Source organism: Sapajus apella, unplaced genomic scaffold, assembly GCF_009761245.1.
Source record: "Sapajus apella isolate SASKATOON/1434 unplaced genomic scaffold, GSC_monkey_1.0 scaffold11, whole genome shotgun sequence".
Classification (NCBI taxonomy): Eukaryota; Metazoa; Chordata; class Mammalia; order Primates; family Cebidae; genus Sapajus; species Sapajus apella.
This window is the reverse complement of record NW_022436951.1, coordinates 991,536-1,012,354: the sequence shown is the minus strand read 5'-3', so window position 1 is coordinate 1,012,354 and position 20,819 is coordinate 991,536. Positions and strand designations below refer to the sequence as shown.

General features: G+C 36.2%; 1 protein-coding gene across 1 annotated transcript; it reads left to right on the top strand.

Annotated features, from left to right (window-relative positions):
* Positions 1-1,210: 1,210 nt before the first annotated feature.
* Positions 1,211-19,558, top strand: CUNH5orf51 (chromosome unknown C5orf51 homolog). The gene is made up of 6 exons (XM_032278853.1): positions 1,211-1,479; positions 4,718-4,824; positions 6,665-6,808; positions 7,960-8,091; positions 9,461-9,575; positions 15,020-19,558. The coding sequence occupies exons 1-6, from the start codon at positions 1,380-1,382 to the stop codon at positions 15,301-15,303; spliced, it is 882 nt and encodes a 293-aa protein (XP_032134744.1). The 5' UTR covers positions 1,211-1,379; the 3' UTR covers positions 15,304-19,558.
* The last annotated feature ends 1,261 nt before the right edge of the window (positions 19,559-20,819 follow it).

Genomic DNA, 20,819 nt, shown 5'->3' with positions numbered 1-20,819 from the left:
TTTTCCCCCTTTGTGTACAGATATGATTATTCTCCATTCTACCTTCTAACACCCCCCCTTCAGCTATCACCTTCTCTACCCCTTATTAAGAAAGCCTTCTCTCAACTTCTTGTTTATACTTAGATCCTTGTTTTACTCACCTACAATTCCCCAACAATTGAATAATTGTCTGCTCCCACAGACCGCATCATATCTGTTTGCCATGTAGCTTGTTGACAACAGTGCATATGTGCCAGGCACTGTATAAAGCACTAAGGACACAGAATACATGATTCCTGTCCTCTATATTTAGGGTGAATTAACAGAAGAAAAAACTGGTGTTACAATGGTCAGTTAGAAAGTCACTGTGGTCAATCACTTATAATCACTTATAAATTACAATACACTTTTCCCCTATTTTTAGTATTTTCTATTATAACAAAACTACCTTCCATAAGAAATGATAGGATGCAGATTATATAAGATACAGTGTGTCAAACTGAAAAATGAACAAAAAGAGTTAACGATTTGTTTGACCAGAGGCAAGAAAGCAGTCAGGGAATCCAAAGTGGAAGTTAGACTTGCTGACTGAGTGCTTTGAAACTCGCAGTTGAGAGAATGAACCTCATGCACAACTGGCGCCTTAAGGGAAGGTCTTGAAAGACAATGAAAATAGTTTTGTGGCTGCAGAGTTTAGTGCCATTGGACGCAAGATAGCTAAAGTTCTTTAAATGTGAACTCAAAGGGAGGTCAGAGATAAACTCGACGGCTAAAAATCAGATTTAGAAAAGCGATATTCAACCACGTAGACTGGTAACTCCACTAGTGTTTGGAGTTCCCCATCCGGACGGAGACTTGGATGTGTTACAAGAGGGGCCGATGGGGTTTCCGTTTCGGATCAGGAGACTATAATCACTTTATTTTAGCAACCTTTTTACTACAAAGCCAAAACTTGACAGTCCTCTCGTCAGACACTCGCGTCTGCCCTACAGACTGTGGCTCCCGAGCCGGACAGGGAAGCGGGAGAGCGGACAACAATCCGCATCCCGCCAGTCAGACATCACCAAGCTGCCTTCCAGGAGGCAGGCGGAGAGAGGTCACTTCCCATTGGGTCAGCCTAGGGGCACGGCTGGCTCCCTATTGGCTTAGAGGAGGGCGTGCCTTAACGTCACACTCACGCCTAGTCTCCATGCTGCTCTGAATTATGGGACGGAAGGGAAGTCCAGGAGGAAAAAATAACCCGGAATGACCTTTGCCGGTCTGGGCCTGCCCTCTTTCGTAGCTGATGTCTCCTCCCACCAACGAGGCGAGCTCCGCCCTACGCCCCGCCCTTGCTGGGGGATCAGGTGATTGCAGGCCGACACCGTCACGTGGCCCAGGCGCGCCCGCCGATTGTGGCCATGGCGGCCGCAGTCTCTAGTGTGGTGAGACGAGTGGAAGAGCTCGGAGACCTGGCTCAGGCCCACATACAGCAACTTAGCGAAGCTGCCGGCGAAGATGGTGAGGGAGCGGAGGAGGGGGAGGCGGGTGGGGCAGACTGCGCTTCGGGACTGGCGCTCGATGACTATAAGGGCTAGAGGCTGAGGCCTGTGTTCCTTTGGGTCCCAGGCCGCACGTAGCTTCCCGAGGTCTGTCGCTTCTGATCCCCGCTGCGCCATCGATTGCCCACTCCCCAGAATTCACATTGCGAAGGCGTTGGCTTCGAAAACTGCCTTTTCAGAACCCATGGAAAATCTGTCCAGATCTGTGCTGTTGTACTTAACTGTCTAGGTAGCGACTGGATAAAGGGTAGAATCAAAATAAAATACAAAAGTTTAAATAAATGGCTAAGATGAATGATAATACTCAAATGAGTAATGGTGGTTTTGCATCCTGTAAAGATAAATAGGGATGTATAATAGTTCCCACCTTTTCATTGCTGCGTTATAAATTTCTGTTTTATGTTTTGGATTCGAAACAGCATTCTACAGAAGAGCTTTACGTTGGTGTGATTTAGAAAATTCTGTTCCATACATCATGTCGGTTCTCACACGCGCTCTGTTAAGTATTGGGACACTTGTTTTGGAAAAGTCTAAGCTGTTTTCTTAGGAAAAACTGGGCTAGGGAATTACCTCAACCTTCTCAATTTAAGTAGAATTCTCTTCATTATGTCTCAGCCGCCTTTAGGATCTACATTATTCCTTTTTGAGTTTTGAGCCATTAGTACAGATTTAAAAATTCTTGTGGACTGACTCATCATCGGAGTCATAGGAAAACAGTAGTAGTGGAACCTTGTATTAAGCGATTGAATAGTTGGTGAATTTCTTATTAAATAGGGCCTGTGATGAAATGCCTTAGTTTCAACGAATATATTTTGCCGGATTATCTTTTCTCAAGAGTGTTTTGTTTTGTTTTTAAACAGAGTCTCCTTTATGTCGCCCAGGGTGGAGCCCCTCTAGTAGTGGGACTCCAGGTGTACACCACCACTCCCTGGTAACTTTTGTATATTTGGTAGAAACGGGGTTCACCATGTTGCCCAGGTTGGTCCTGAACTCCTGGGCTCAAGCATTCCGCCCGCCTTGGCTTCCCAAAGTGCTGGGATTACAGGAGTGAGCCACTGACCCTGATCAGGAGTGTGTTCTTTAAAAACCTACAGACCATCCTGAAGCTGACTTGTATTTTGGTCTGTGGATTCACATGAATAATTATTGGGTAGTAGTAGCTATTAACTTGAAAGTGTATCTGAGTTACCTCTAATTCTAGATTCACTTGAACCTGTCCAAAGAGACCAAAGAATGTTTTTTATTCACTTATCACTGAACCAAAAAGCCATTACATTTCCTTTGGAAGACTTCTTTAATCTGGAATGAATGAGACCTGGAAATAAAAGTCATGTGCTATATATGGAATTCTTGTTTGGAGGCTTTATACTTTTGAAAATTACAGAAATAAAATGACAGTGTTAGTGGTCCACATTATGAGTGGTTGATCAGCATGGAAATCAGTTTAATCTTATAAATATTACAAGATTTTTTTTATGAACTTTAATTAAAACAAAATTTCATGTACTTGAATTTGGCATTATTTTTCCATGCAACAAGAATAATATACATTCAAATTTTGTTCTTTAATGTAACAACTATGTGTTTATACTAGGGTATAGAGGTTTGATAGTTTCCACTGTCGTCTTCAAATTAGATGAGATAAAGCCAGATATTATTTCATCTAAGAGTGCATTTTTAAATTTCTAGCCAATTTTTGTTAATTTATTTCTCATCATGCAAGCATAATCTGTTTACTATGTGGAAGTATGTCATAAGGGAGTTTTTCCAGAGATTTTGTAAGAATCTGTCATCTTTTGTCTTGCCTGTGGTTACTTTGACTAAATAATTCTAGTAAAAATACTGCATTTTATGGGGCTTTTCCAAAATGTGAGCTATGCCACCACTCCTTCCTTCAGTAATAATGTCATGAGTTTATGTGACATACGCTTTCAGTAATGGTTAAGTAAATTCAATATAAATCTTTACATTGAAAATAATCTTGCAAGTTAAAAAAATATCTACATACTCTCTAAAGAAGCCCCAAAGGAGTGTTATATTCCATGCAATTTCAGTTTATAGTAGAATACTTTTCTAGGTTGTGTGGATGTTGCTTCTGGGCTAATGAGAGGTGGGGAGACAGTGCTAAGAAGTAGATTTTAACTCAAGCCAAAGCGGATGTTACAGCAATCAAAATCCAATCTCAGGCTTTACCTGAGAAGACTTAAGGCAGCAGTCACGTGATTGCCAACAGGCATAACCTGATGGTGCTTTTGCTCCAGCACTGAAACAGCTTATCTGTCTGTGTAACTCCTGAGACTGGATCAGGTAGTAGGCCTACACCAGTGCTACACTATCTGTTCATTGGCCCATGAAGAAGAAAGGGATATATGTTAGAATATCAGAATGTGTTTCAAAAGGGAACCACAGAGAGGCAAACTCAGGGAGTTTAGTGTCTTGATAGTGGGTGTATCTAAATTTGACTACATTGAAGTGCTGCAGAATCATGAATAGTGCCTCGGAGTGGACGCCTAAGACAACGTGAAATCAAAGAGGTAACAAAGGGATTATGACATTAGAGAAAGGGAAAAAAGTCAGGAGATGGTGAAGGCAGAGGGAGGGTGATTTGTGATTAGAGGACTTAATCATAAGTATAGTTCCTTTTCTTCCAGGTTTTGAGGAAATAAGGTAATTTGTTTCATTTCTAAGTTTTTAAAAGAACGAAGCTGTGTTATGTAATTTTAATTATAAACAATTATGATAAAGTTACAATTGCTTGTAACACTGGCATTTTATAAGGAATTGGATTTTGTTAATCATGGCCTTTCGGATAACATTTACAACTTCATTTATGAAATTATAAGTTTTCAGTGGAAGCCCTTTCTGTAGATTTATATATATTATTTGTATATTTCAGTAAGTTTTTAATTTGTTTAAATATTTTGAGTGCATTATCAGACTGCATTTAACAAATGGCGACAGTGAATCTAGAAAGTTTTCAGTGTTTTGCTTTATAGAATAAATTTTCATGATAAATTTACTTAATTAGGTTTAAGCCTATGTTAGCTAAGATATTTTTACTTAAATACTGTTTCTCCATATGCCATAATATTATTTCATCTTATCATTTCATCATTTCATCTTGATATGTAATGTTTTTGTTTGTTTAAATAACACTGAACTATGTGAAGTAATCATCATGTTTTTATTTCTTATAGATCACTTTTTAATTCGGGCCTCTGCAGCATTAGAAAAATTGAAACTCCTGTGTGGAGAAGAGAAGGAATGTTCAAATCCATCAAATCTTCTAGAACTTTACACACAGGTACTGAGAGAGATATGGACTGTGGCATTTTATGAGGGCAGGTTGTTCATTTAGATCATTGACTCCAAGTTTAAGTAAAACAAAATCAGTTTATTCCGTATTTCAAGTGTTTAATTTTGTTCAAAAAACTATGAATAAAGCACAAAAACTTGAAACTCTGAGACAGTATGCAAAGAAGTAAGATTTATTAGATTTGTTAATAAGAAAAGTTAGGAAAAAAATCTTACAGATAACAGAATTGTTTTCCTTTAGAGATAATTGAATAGAACACTAGTGTGTGCAATGTCCAATCTCTTGAAAGTTTCAGAGGGAGTAGGGGAATATATAAGAACCCTTTTTTTTTCCCTGAAATTTACTTTCCCTAGGATTCTCAATAATATTCCCCCTGCTAGTATCACACAAATCTATACGATTTTTCTCTTCACTCCCTTTTTTTTAACTTTCTTTTCAAAATTAGGCTGCTGTGTGGCCAACACCCTTTTTTCTTGGTTTTCTGAAATGCTGCTGAGGCATGCTGATATCAAGAAATATAATTTTATTATAGTAACTAAGATTTATATAGCACTTTGTAGTTGATAGAATATACTCATATGTCCTTTTTGGATTGCTAAGAGGTAACAAAACGGATGTGGTTACAGAAAGTGCAGTAAACTTAGCCTTCCAAAGTGCCCATTTATAGCATGTAAATGCCTGGTACTGTTCTTCCTGTTAGGAAGTTTCTAAAGATAGCTTTTGCCTCCAAATATCATGGCTGAGTGAGCCTAACAGCTACTCAAACCAGAGAGAACTGTTTAGGTTTGGCAGGTATTTTGCTTGGCTTTCTTTCCTTTCAGAAGACTGTGCTTGTCTGCATATGTTATATGTCATCTCATTTTTTTTTCACATAAGAGTGTTCTAAACATTTTAACTTACTAGAATAAGGCAAAAGACCGAGAGATACAGATTTAAATTTTCCAGATCCTCTTAAACCATATTTATGGTTTGAAATCAACAGATCACCTTTCATATGATGATGATCTCTCCTTACTGGCTTAGGCCTCTCACACAATAACACTTACCGCTTAAGTGGTACTAACTGGGTGCTAGGTAACGTTTCTAGTACTTTAATATGTTAATTAATTTTATACGCCAACAAGGAGCTTTGAAAGGTATTTTAGTCCAATTTATCACTTAGCCAATTAAGAAAATAAGGCTCAAAAAAGATATATTGACCTGACTTTGGTTAGTTAAGTGATTAGTGGTAGAAATGACACTAGAACCCAGTTTCCTTAGTCTTAGTTCAATAGATTAAAAAAGGAAAAAGGATTGGGGAGTTTTAATATGCTTTAACAGGATCTCTAGTATTTAGGAATATTGGGAGCTTAGTGTTTGAATTGCATATGTTGATGGTATGCTTCCTATATTGGGTGGTAGGATACATATGACCCTAATGCTGGCTCTGTATTTGGGAAAACAAATAAATCCTTTGAAGGTTCAAAACTAGAGGTGGTGACCTTAACTTGTTATAGCAGACATTTAGAACATTTTCAGGGATTATATAAATAGCAGAATATATAATTATATTTTTTATAATTATACATGATTAAATTCCATTAATTAAAACAAAGCTCCATTTTCTTTTTTGACTGAAACATTAATTCAGCACTTTAGTAAAATACCTATGAAATTTTCTTGAAAATCTTTCTCAAATTATATTTACATCTAGACATTTTGCCTGCTTCTCAAAGGTACATACTGAGCTAGAAGATTTAAATGTGTAATAAAGCACCTATATGTGCAGGGTTAAACTGTAAGAGTTGTTTTTTTTAAGTTTAAATCATTGATATATACCTTTTTTAAGGCTATTTTGGACATGACCTATTTTGAAGAGAACAAACTAGTGGATGAAGATTTTCCTGAAGACTCTTCACAGAAAGTAAAAGAGCTGATCAGTTTTCTTTCAGAGCCAGAAATTTTAGTTAAGGAAAATAATATGCATCCAAAAGTAAGTTTTACATTCCTGTTAATTATGGTGGAATATTGCTGGTTCTTGCTGTCCTGCTCTTTGGAGTCTGTAGTTTTTCTTCTTGATTGTATCTTTGTTTCTTAAATTAAGATTGGAGGAGGGAGATAAAAGGGCTTAACACTTCAGACCAATGTCGCAACAAAAATATCATATTTTACTAAATGTATGTCAGAATATTTGTATAATAGAATTGTAATTACAGTGCCTAATCATTTTTTAAACATAGATACTCCAGTTTCAACTCCTTTTACTTTTGCAGATGCTATTTCCTTGAAGGTCACTATTAATCTAATTACCACATCTGTTGTCCTTAAAGTTCTTATCCTTTCAAACCTTTGCTGCCCTTCTTAGCATTGATCACCCCCTTCCTCTGAGACCCTGCATGCTGCTTTTCTACTTCTTCCTCTCTGAAATGTTTTATCTTGCTCTTTTGCTAGCAACTTTCCTGCCTTCCATTCTAGAAGCACAGGTACTAGCCAAGGATGTCTCTTTCATCACTGATAGTATCTATTCTCTCTTTGCTTGACAACCTATTCACGGGCTTTGTACTGTCATATCTATTTGGATAATTCCATGATTTTTTATCTCTAGTCCTGGATACTCTTTCAAACAAATAATTTTTCATCTTTAACATGCTGCTGATTATCTACTTAGATGTATTTTTTGCTTTATTTATCTATCAAGGGAGGCTGTGGAAACATTATCCCCAGATTTAAATGACAAACCACTGTAAAAATTTTGATTTATTAAAATAATTTTTATGTATACATTTTCATTATTTTATTCAAGCAATAGTAAACATAGATATGATCTTAAGTAATGTATTTCTGAAAAGTTACCTTTTAAATGAGATGATGACAGCTTATATTGCAAATATGTTAGGAGAATTTGCTAGCAAAAATATTTTTAAAATTATTTTGTAAAACTGTTTGTAAATTGAAGTATTTTAATTTTCATGTATTAATAGACTTGCATATTTACAATTGAAAGTAAGGCCTCCCTGTGCAAGTAGCTAAACCAAAGGCACATTTTGTGATGTGAGAATGTTTTTAATTGTTGAATTTTTGAAATTTAACTTCAACCTTAACAGACATCCAGTTTCTCTTTTTAATGTCTTTTTTGTGTTTCAGCACTGCAATTTGCTTGGGGACGAGCTACTGGAATGTCTCTCTTGGAGACGAGGAGCCCTGCTGTATATGTATTGCCATTCTCTGACCAAAAGAAGAGAGTGGCTCTTGAGAAAATCCAGTTTGCTTAAAAAGGTAAGAAGACATTCCTTACATACTTTTTATTGTTGACATTTATAGGTTTCAAAAAGCTATCTTTGTTATAGTACTAAGAGTAATGGATCAAAGGGTCTGGGTTTGTGTTCTAGAACTTTTATTTACTAGCTGGGTAATCATAAATAGGGATTGTTGTGAAGACTAAATCAGATAACATGTGAAAGTACTTTGTAATCTGTGAAGCTCTTTTTTTTTAAGGATTTATATTGTTTTAAATATAAGATAAACTATATTAATTTCTAAACTTCTAAAAAACTTTTGGCCTGAAGAAAGCACTTGGTTGTGAGCCTGTCAGCAGATCACTTCTAAGGAACTCACATGACCCTGCTCCTAGAAAATTGTAGCCTTCTGATTCACTTGACTATTATGACCGAATCATTAAATTCAAAATATAAGTCTTAGTATTGTATCACTAAGGATTCTAACTTGAGTTAAATGTACATAAAATTTAGGTGGGATTGGAAATGGGAGGCCACACTTGCAGATATAAAAGTTTGATTGTCATATTTCTTTTTTTTTTTTTTTTTTTTTTTTTCTGAGACGGAGTTTCGCTCTTGTTACCCAGGCTGGAGTGCAATGGCGCGATCTCGGCTCACCGCAACCTCCACCTCCCAGGTTCAGGCAATTCTCCTGCCTCAGCCTCCTGAGTAGCTGGGATTACAGGCACGCACCACCATGCCCAGCTAATTTTTTGTATTTTTAGTAGAGACGGGGTTTCACCATGTTGACCAGGATGGTCTCGATCTCTTGACCTTGTGATCCACCCGCCTCGGCCTCCCAAAGTGCTGGGATTACAGGCGTGAGCCACTGCGCCCGGCCTGATTGTCATATTTCTAAATTATAAGTATATACATGTTTTTAACACTTTGTTTAGTACATCTTTATTATCTTTATTTTATTTTATTTTTTTTGAGACGGAGTCTTGCTGTGTTGCCCAGGCTGGAGTGCAGTGGCCTGATCTCAGCTCACTGCAACCTCTGCCTCCCAGGTTCAAGTGATTCTCCTGCCTCAGCCTGCTGAGTAGCTGGGAAAACAGGCGTGCACCACCACACCCGGCTAATTTTTGAATTTTTAGTAGATGTGGGGTTTCACCATGTTGGTCAGGCTGGTCTTGAACTCCTGATCCACTTCAGGCTCCCAAAGTGCCACCATGCCCTACATCAAGGGGTATATTTATATTAGCAAAGTCTTGAGATGTTGGGTCTTTATACCATTGAAATATAGCTATAAGCTATGTCTATATATGAACCCATTTTCTCTTGATTAAAGAATGTAAATTTTTAATATTTGAAGTTTATACCTCTCTGCATATAATACTTTCAATTCTTTGGCTTTGACTTTTATTTAGTACCTTGTTGATGGAATCAGTTACTTGCTACAGATGCTAAATTATCGATGTCCTATCCAGTTAAATGAAGGAGTTTCTTTCCAGGACCTAGACACAGCTAAATTACTGAGTGCAGGTAATGTGATCTCATTAAATTTTCTAAGTGATTTAAAGCTTCTTAAGATTTTAGGAAGTTTGTTAGATTTCACTCTGATTCAAATAAATGTCAAGGTAGATTATAGACAAAAAAGCAGTAAGTAATAAAAGGGCTTATAAAAAATTCAAAGATTAAATTTTTTGATATAATACAGAAATATACTTCTAATCCCTTGTGTTTAATAATTTTGGAAGTTATGTATTGTGTTCCTTTTACTTATTTTGCATCCTCACACAGCCCTGTATTGGTTTGCTTTCACACTGCTATAAAGATACTACCTGAGACTGGGTAATTTATAAACAAAAGAGGTTTAATTGACTCGCAGTTGCACATGGCTGGGGAGATGTCAGGAAACTTACAATCATGGTGGAAGGGGAAGCAGGCATGTCTTACATAGTAGCAGGTAAGAGAGAGAGCATGTGTGAGTGCAGGTAAGAGAGAGAGCATGTTTGAGTGCAGGAAAAACTATCATTTATAAAACCATCAGCTCTCGTGAGAATTCACTCACTATCATGAGAATAGCATGGAGGAAACCACCCCCATGATCCAGTCACTGCACCAGGTTCCTCTCTCAACACCTGGAGATTATAATTCAAGATGAGATTTGGGTGGGGACACAGGGGCAAAGCATATCAAGCCCCAATCAACATTTTATGAGAGAACTAGATTTGGCTACTTATAACTGACTGGAAGTAACTTTTAAACAAGGTAGACGTTTAGTGATCTTTCACATAGAAAAGGTTCCAGAGCTGGTACCCTGGCTCTATCTCATCATGTTCTTACCTTCTTCCTCCATTCATCTTCAGAACCAGACCCCCTTCTTCATGGGGAGGCACTTTATATGGAATACATGATCTCTGTTTAGGACATTGCTTTTATTCTCTGTATCCCAAGATGTTCCTAGAGCTCCTTCAATCTGTTTCAGGAATTGCAAAAGGGAATTTCAGTCAATCTGTTTTTTCAGACCATCCTTCTCAGAAGCATTTCACTGGCCAGAATTTAATCAGATGACTTTACTTAGCTATAAGAAAACCTGGGAAGTGTAGTCCTTAACCTGATACATTGCCATCCCAAATAAAATTAAGGCTCTTTACTAAGAAAAAGGTATGGGGAGAATGAATACTGGTTGGCAATTATAAATTCTGCCACAAGCATCTGTATAGTTGAAAATTCTAGGAACTGATTATAGAACATCATCTGGGTTTTAGACTTGTGTGTGGAGAGAGAAGAACCACTTAACTTTTACCATCTCCTTATAAATGGAGGAACTGAGATCCAGGTAAACCAGGTGAATTGCTCAAAGTCAAATAGCTGCAAGTAACATTAGATCACATGTGTAAACTTTCTTCTTTTATACTTCATCTGAAGTTTGAATGGAAAAAAAATGAAATATGAAGATAATTAGAATATCTCTTTGGGAAAATTCTTGAATTTTAAATGTTTTAATTCTTCCTGTTTCTTTGTTAGACTCTTCAGGATTTTTCTATTTGAAAGCATTTCATAGAAAAAAACAATGATTTAAGTGTCATTAACATGATGTCCAAATGTTATTATTTTCTGTTCACTTAGGCAAATATTTTATTCTAAAACAACTTATCATGAATACAAAAAGCTGCCTCAGTGGGCATGGCATTTTGATTAACATGGGGTATTTGATGTATTTATGGCAAGTATTACTAGTTATTAGTTATTTCAGATAACTAGGAACCAATTAGAGGCATTGAAAATGGCTTTTTAAAAATTTGTATTTACCCATGTGGACTGATTAAATTAAATTCTTAATGTGGGACACTTTAAAAGAAAAAAGGTGGGGGTAGGCACTAAAGCTTGTTTAGAACCAAAGAGAATGGCACAAATCACCTGTTTTCCTCATTCTCCGATTTCTAGTTATAATGTAAGATACTCTTATAGCCTGGAATTTTTCTTCAGGAAGCATGAAATATTGATGCCATCTCTTTGTCTTACTTTGAATTTACTAACTCCTAGTTTCAGTTGCCTTTTCAACAAGGGAATTAAAAGGGTCAGATAGGGTAGCATTTTCCAGGCAAAAAAAATCAGTACAGGTACCACAGCAGTTTTGCTGCATACAATCCTCAGTCCTCTTATGGTGTCAGCTTCTTGTTCTCATCTAAAGAAGTTTGCCTCCTTTGGGAGGCCAAGGCAGGATGATCGCTTGAGAAAAGCTAGGAGTTCAAGACATAGTGAGACCTCATCTCTGGAAAAACTTTTTAAAAAAAGAAAATTAGCCAGGTGTGGTGACGTGTGATTGTGGTTCCAGCTATTAGTAGGCTGAGGCAGGAGGATCATTTGAGCCCAGGAGTTTGAGGCTGCAGTGAGCTGTGATCGCACAGCTGCACTCTAGCCTGGGTAACATAGTGGGACCCCGAATGATGGGGGCAAAAAAAAAGGTTGCTTTGCCCAAATGTATCTATCTGAAGATGATTAGATTTGAAGCCAGGAAACCTACAGTTTATAGGCTGAATTACTCCTAAGCCCCTGTTGGAGAGGCTCAAATTATTTTTTGTTAGTCAATCTAAAATACAGTTCTGAATAATTCTTAATATTGAGGGAGAAAAGTTCTATATGAGACATCAAGTTTTTTGTGGCTATATCTTGGTGATAATTAACCTATTTTTAGATAAAACTCAAAACTGTGTATGGTTTTTGTTACTTTTTCTAAGGTAAGATAATCATACTGTTGTTTAGACATTATCTGCGTATCATTAAATTTTATGCAATAAGCTTTTGTATCTCACCTCTGAGCCTCATCTTCTAGGAAGTGGGACCAGAGAATTTTAATCTTTGGACATGGCCTTATCAGATGAAAGGCTTATAAAAATTGCCTTGTCAGAATAAACCTGGAATCAAATGGGGGTAAACCAAAAAACTGTCCAACTTTTACACCCTTGGTGTATGCCCTTCTTAATACCATCAAGGACCCTCCCTCCCCTACAAATTGGCACTGGTATCACAGAAGGATGTATGAATGGGAGGAGGATGACGAAGAGAGATTGGGTTAATGGGTACAAACATATAGTTAGAAAGAAGGAATAAGTTCTGATGCATTATAGCAGAGTAGCTATAAGTAACAACATACTGTGTTTTTCAAAATAGCTAGGGGAGAGGACTTGAAATGTACCCAACACATAGAAATGGTATTTGGGTGATGGATACCCTAAATACCCTTACCTGATCATTACATACTCTATGTATATAACAAAATTTCACATGTACTCCTAAATATGAACAAATAGAATGTATCAAAAAAATTTAAATGCAGATTTTTGTGTAACCTATGCAAGTTCTGATTCACTATATGAAGCCCAGGATTCTATTTTTAATAAGCTCCCTAAATTGTTAGGATGTAGGCAGATTTGCACATCATGCTTCCAGAAGATGGCAGTCTGGCCACTTTTTTTTCTGTGAAAGTTACCTTTCTGCCCGCTCCTTTAATGGATTATCTTCGTTCCCGTTCCCTACCTCCCCATGTCACGTGTGCCTTTCTTCTGTTAGCATGTGTTTACCAAGGGCATCCACAATGTAAAGTGAAATGTTTTATTGTAAAACAATGATAAATATTAATGGCAAAAGAAAATATCAGGGAAAATTCATAGAAGCAAAAATCCTGTATCTATAGAGTAGTGGACCCCTTGTAGGAATAGAGAAGAAGAAGAAGGTGTCTGATTTTTACTTGTTCATCTCTTCTTTTATTTTAATGCAGTTATTTTGAAAGTGTCCATGGAACAGCAGCATCAGCATCACCCTAGGTTTTAGGAATTAACTTAAAAAATGTAAATTTATAAACCCAACCCCATGTCTCAGTCTGAAACTGGAGGGGCAGGGCAGCAATCAGCATTTTAGTAAATCCACCAGGTAATTCAAATGCAGGCAAAATTTTGAGAACCACTGTTTATCATATAGCTATTTGTATTAGTCCATTTTCACACTGCTGATAAAGACATACCCAAGACTGGAAGAAAAAATAGGTTTAATGGACTCACGGTTCCACGTGACTGGGAGGCCTCACAATCATGGGGGAAGGCAAAAGGCACTTCTTACATGGTGGCGGCAATAGAGAATGAGAGAGAAGTGAAAGGGAAACCCCTTATAAAACTATCAGATCTCTTGAGTCTTATTTACTACCACGAGAACAGTATGGGGGAAATTAGCCCCATGATTCAGTTGTTTCCCACTAGGACCCTCCCACAACACATGGGAATTATGGAGGTACAATTCAAAATGAGATTTGGATGGGGATGCACAGCCAAACCATGTCACCAGTCATTTAGTTGTTCTGCTGAACCTGTTGTTTCTGTTGCTACTCTTTATAAGCAGAAATTGAGGTGAAGTGAAGGTGAAAACTATAAGAACAAATTTTGATACTTTAAAAAGCAGGCAGTGGATTCAAAACAGAAACTACCGCCAGTTTGAAAGTTGAATTATTCATATCCAGTACCATCATAGGTCACTTTTGTTGAATCATATTAGGTGACCATCTGAAATTATGTTACTCATTTATTTGAAGTAACCTTTTCTAATCACAGAAGTACATTAGAATACATCATTAATTTTTACTTTAACAACTTTAAGAAGTTATATTTTTATTTCATATATTTAAGAAAATTCCATGAATTAAGTAGGGGAAGTGAACTCGTTTCTCAGATTTAAAACCTGAGATTCAAAGAGCTTTGGTGACTTGCCCAAAGACACAAAGCCAGTAATTTATACCCAGATCTTTTTTTATTCTAGGTTTATTTGTCTTTCTGCCAAATTAATATACTTTATGCACCATAAATGTTTAATTATATAATTGCCTACTGGAAAAGCTACCCATAAGAAGAATGTGTTCAACATTTGATGAAAATTCTGCAGCGTATTCTCTTTTTTTCTGGTAATACAAAGCATCTTGGAAATAATTTAACATCTTTAATAATTTAAAATTATATGGACTCTCAGGCATGATTATGCATGATAATTTCTTAGACTTTTAGAGAAATATAGGAGGTCTAGGATATTTGACTGTAACTATGTGAATGATCCTAGAGTATACCCCAGTTCATAAGTACTCTGAAATTGTGGGCAGAATTTGGGGTGTATATCTTGGTAGAGATTCTATTCCTTAAATCAGATTCTTGAAGAAGTTCTAGCAGACCCCAAAAAGGTCAAAAACATTTATGGTCCTCTTAAAAAAAATTATCTGATACTCTGTTTTTCTTTTTGTAATGGGCCTCTTTTACTAGTAAAATATACATAAAAATGCTAATTAAATGAAGATGTATTAGTCATATTTGGCTTTTGTGTTACTGTTAAAGTGAGAATAGAAAATACTTAATGACAAAGGGAACTTACTGGAGTTTAGTTAATAACTAGGTCTTATTTTTAAGCTTTTAATTCTAAACTGTCAACCTAAATGACTTTCCCAGGAATATTTAGTGACATTCATCTGCTGGCTATGATGTACAGTGGAGAAATGTGTTACTGGGGATCGAAGTATTGTGCTGATCAGCAACCAGAAAATCATGAAATGGATGCTGATGTTTCTGGAGCAAGCTGCACTATACAAAAGGAACCCTTGGATTTCCGAGAAGTAGGAGAAAAAATCTTGAAAAAGTATGTATCTGTGTGTGAAGGACCCCTGAAAGAACAAGAATGGAATACAACGAACGCAAAACAAATTTTAAACTTCTTTCATCATCGCTGTAACTAGTAAGTTCATCTAGTCCTTTTCAAGTAGAAAAACAAGACCCATGAAATGGAAAAGAGAGTTCCAACAAAGAAAGACATGTTGATACTGGATATGAGAATATTACACTGCATAAAGATATGCAGCTTGGGTACCCTTCTTTAAACGCCATCCATCTTTTTCATTATATATTCTTAAACCTATGAAGGGGTGATTCTTTAATTTCTAAAGTGTTGTTCAAACTCACCTTGAAATACAGATATTATGTCACTAATAATGAGGAGTAACTCAATTTCGCTTTACAAAGATTTTTTCTGTTACTTTAGATTATTTTTTTATTATGGTGTATGTAACACAAGTTTACCATTTTTATCATCTTTAGATTATTTTTTAATCTCCCATCTTGAAGTTTGCCATGCTTCAGAAATTAAAGTCAAGTTACCTCATTGCTTTGAATACATACTATGGATATAAATGTAGGCAAAATGAAAGATTATGACTAATATTCAGATTCCATTTTCAATAAAGTTAAATAATGAAAGATCTCACAAAGGAATCATTGTGTTTAATTATTCTGCCATGTATTACTAATTGTATTTAAAATTTCTACTTCCTTTAGGCATTTTATAAAAATTTAAAAATTATTTTTCTATTTTGTTTAAAAGAAAATGCATGGCTTTTCAAGTGGCTAATGAAGATCAAAACTAAGTTAGGTTAGTCTACCATTAGTTCATATGCTTTTATAGCATATGTTTTCATACCATACTGAAATTTTAATATTTTCTGCCTTTAATAATCGAGGTGAGTGTTAAAGGCCAGGGAGCCTAACTTGATATCTTGCTTATGGTCTTTCTGTCTACCTCATCTTGGGATGATCTTTCTGATACCTTGCTGATATCTTGGACTTCTGCCTCAGTAACTTTATCACATTCCAGCAGCTTATTCCTGCAGCCTTACTTGGAATATCACCACCTTGAGTTTCTCTTTTTGGTAAAATTTCAGTAACTGATAACTGCCCTCTTTTCAGTTTTTTTACTTCCTTGTTTTATTGACTTTTCTCTCCTTTTATGCTTGTTACACATTCTTCAGTTCCTTCTCACCCCCTTTTCTTGACTGCTCCCCTTCCTCCTAAACTATTAGCCACTTTCAGGCTTGCTTTCCTATCCACCCTCAGCTTTATGGGGCACTATATGAACTAATCTCACCACTTCTTCTTCCCCTAGTCTTTTAGTCTAGTTCTTCTGCAAGCCCTCAACATCAGATTAATCCTGTTTATTATCTATCTTTTCTGGGAGGCTGAGTTCTTCAAGGGTAGTCCTTCAGTGGAATCACTACAGATGTCTCGCTTCAGCCTTAGAAAAGCCCTCAGTGTAAACCTTCTGTTTGTTACTAGGGTAGCCTCTGTCCCATTTCCTGCTGTGGCTGAGCTGAGCCAAACTTCATTACTTTCCTTAGGCCCTCTGCCCCTCATCTAGCATATGGCTCTTCCTCCTATTGGACAAAAAATTGAGACCATGAAGAGGTGAACTTGTATTTACCAACTTTATTCATTTTCCCTTGTTTTAGAGGAAAAGAGCTTGCCTGCTTCCTATCAAAAGCTACTGTGTGCTACAGGTTGGTTTCATCTCTTCTGTCTCCCTCATTTCCCTTGTGTTGTCTTACTTTCTGCCTACCTTTTAGATATTTATCTTTGCTAGATTTTCTCTCTCTCTTTTTTTTCACTTTACATATTTTATACAATGTTATTCATAGCCATGGCTTTTACCACCTGTAATATCAGACTGAGTCTCAAACCTGCAACTTGTATCCTGGCTTCTCTCTTGCTCTCTCAACCTTGTTTCTAACTACCTATCAAATATCTTCACTTAGATATCCCATAGTAATTTTAAATGCAATGTGTCCAAACATCAAGTCCTTGTCTTTTATATAAAATCCTTTCTGCTTTACAAGTTTTCTCTTTTGGGGATCTTCCACAGATCAGAGCAACACAGAATACTTAACTTCTCAGCCATGTCTCTGTAGTCATCCTGTATCATCATGTTATAGTGCAGTGTTGCTCAAACAGTTAAAATCCAGTCTGCTTTATCAGTAAACATAACAATTCTGATAGAGCCTTTGTGGCAAGGGGAATCTCTCAATTCCTGCCCCAGCACCCTTGCTTATCCTTACACAGCTAAGATTTTTTATTTAACTTAGCATTTTAGCAGGTTTTATTATGAAAATACCTTTGTGCTTTCTAAGTATAAAGATTTAAATTATTTTTAATATGGTTTTTAGAACCACAGTCTGTCCCTCTTTTTAGAGCATCCTGATCAATTGCAGGTACTTCCAGTTCTTCCCCAAATGTACTTCTACAGCCTTCTTTGTGACCAAGTGAATACCTACCTACTTTTTAAGACTCAGCTTCAGTGATTCTGTTTTCTTGGGCTTTTTTCAGCCCGTTTCAGTCAAATTAGATGCTCCTTTGTTCTGGTTCTTTACTCTTCCCCTCCCATGTTATCACACTGATCACATTGCTTTGTAATTATTTTATTTATAGTTGGTAAACTCCATATTTAAAAAATTTCCCTGTATACATAGTGCATGGTAGACCCTTAGTAATGTTTTTGAATTAATGAGACATGATTCTAAATGCCAAATTGCACAAAAAGGTTTTTACTATTGGATTCTAAACTGCCATGCCCTCTATACCAGTGGCTGACAAGGCATATAGGTATATATATATTGTCTTGAGAGGAGTATTCAGATTCTGAACCTGAGAAAAGAGAACTTTCTCTTGTGATGTTGGAAACTTCCATTTTGCCTTTATAATCCTTATAGACCACTTGGTCTCACTCGTTGGTACAATTATGAGGGTAATACTGGGTGCTCTTTGTACAACTTTCCATCCCCACACAGTTGGAGAATAATTTGTAGGCTAGAGCAGTTAAAATGCTTTTAACTCTGGTGTATTGTAAAATAATGAACACATTCTTGTATATGTTAAAGCCTGCTAAATAATTCAGTTAGAATGAAGTAACCTCAAGGTACCAAATACCCCACATAAGGAAAGTACTACATTAATTCACTCAACAACTGTTGTATGCCTACCATGTGCCAGATTTTATCCTAGACACTGAGGATATAGCTTTGTAACCAAAGCTATATCCTGTTTCAGAGCTTGTATTCTAGTGGAAGAAGTTAGACAAAGCATTTTAAATAATAAATGTATTATAGAGAGTGTCAAGTGATGAGTACTATGAAGAAGAGTAAATTAGGGTAAGGGGTTAGTGTGGTGGGAGAGGGGTGGGATGCCATCATATTTAGGGGTGTTTGGGAACTGTCTACTGCTTTAGCATTTGTGTCTTCAAATTTCCCTCCTTTGGTTATATACCTTGCATATTCAGTACATTCATAAAGTTTCTTTCTTATACAAGTTCTGATACTGAATTAAGGAATGGGTAACTACTTAAGACCTTATCATTTCAGCTACACATAAAGGGTTTCTCTCCAGTATGGATTTTGCTAATGGTTAAGTGATACCGAAAGGCCTTGTTGAATTTTTTACACTTGGGGTTTCTCTTTGGTTTGAATTCTCTTGTGATTACCAAAACTCTGTTAAAGAACTCTTCGCAGTCCTTAAATTTGTATGTTTCTTTCCCAATATGAATTTTTTGATGTTAACTAGGCTTCAAGGCTTAATTAAAGATGTGTCTGCTGTGCTGCATTTACAGGGTTTTAGGCTACTGAAAATATTGATGCTGATTAAGGTGCAAATCATGACTAAAGACTTTTTTCTTTTGCATATAGTAGAGTGAGGTGAGGGTCATGGCTAAAACCCCACAATAACATTACATTCCTAACTTTACCATCTTGCTGCAAATTCTGATGTTCATTAAAGTGTGAGCTGTGTCAAAAGTCATTCTTAGATTCATTTTAATGGCATTTTAATAAACTCACAGTTGGTAACATGCTGGTTTTAGATTGCTTGTCTTGTTTCTCTTTCTACTTTCTAGGGCTCCTTTTCTAGCTTAAATAAGGGTACCCCATCTGCCCAGAATTCAGGATTCTATAGTTCTTTAATTTCACTTCTCTATATTCTTTTTTTTTTTTTTTAACAATGAGATGATATGTTACAGCAGTATTACATTAACATGCATTTAATATATCCACAATTAAAGTATGCATTATGTATTTATGCTGGTGTTCTTTCATATTTTTTATTTCTTCTAGTGAAAATTTCCAAGTAAACTGTTTTTGAGCATATACATTTTTAAAAAAATAAAACCATACACCCCTACTTGCTTGTTTTCTTTTATATTCGACTGTTGCATCAGAATTAAAACTTTTATCATCTCAGTTTATTATTTTAACTTCTGAATGTTATTTCTTCTGGTCCTAATAACTTTTGAAGATCGGGTAATATAGTGGTTAGGATTCTGAGATTTGAAGCCAGAAGGCCTGAGTTTAATCACAGACCTGCCATTTATAATACTAACTGTGTGACTCTCTATAAGTTCTTTAATCTTCCTGTGCCTTATTATCTTACTTTTTTTAACACAGTATAGTACCTACCTCAAGGATATTTAAGATTAAATAAGTTAATGTTCAGAGTGCTTTAGTTCAGTGCCTAGCACATGATAAGAACACAAGAGAATTAGCTATTACTAGACTGTTTCCCTTAATGTCTAGTTCTGTATATAGGCATACCTCATTTGGCATGCTGACTCATTAGCCAGACAATTGAATGACAAACTTGTTGGCCAGTAAAGCACTGCCTTTCCTTAGTTCAAGTTATTCTGGTCTTTCAGGTGGGAAGCAGATTTCAGAGAAGAAATCAGGACTTGGATAGGCATCTCAAATGTTTTATGTGGATATGACTGGAAGAAAACCTCAAATTTTCAAAAAATCTTCAGGTCCCCCCCAGATATATATAATATCCACTGTATTGAGATGTACTAGTCATCTAAATATGTTATACGTACCCTATTTAAAATCGAATTTTTCAATCAGCCTAATTGCCTTGGCTTCTGATACCTTTTGGTCTCATTCTTAACTCACAAATCAGAGGCATTTAATGAAATGCTGGTTATTTAAATATAAATACCACACTTAAAAACAGATTATTCTAAATCCTGTTTTCTATGTGATTAATATGTAGCTGTAAAATCCCATGAGGTATATTTCTGTATAATGCTACAGAGTGGTCTCATTAAGTAAAAAAATGGAGAAGGTATATATATTTGTATACACACACACGATATTTAGAAAGGATGGAAAAGTGTGTGTGTGTGTGTGTGTGTGTGTGTGTGTGTGTGTGTGTAAACAATGGAAGGATAATGAAAGCCTTACAAAATGGTTACTTATGGTGGAGGCAGAAGGTGAAGAACCAGATGGAAAAAGACCAGGACGGAAGCTAGATTTCTCTGAATATGCCTTGAGTTTTGAACATCTGACTTTGACCATGTACATATGTTATTCTAAAACAAGATTTAATCAAAGTTAAAAAAAGCCCTACAAGTTCAAAGCAAAATGAAACAAGTGACCTGCATTCTATATCA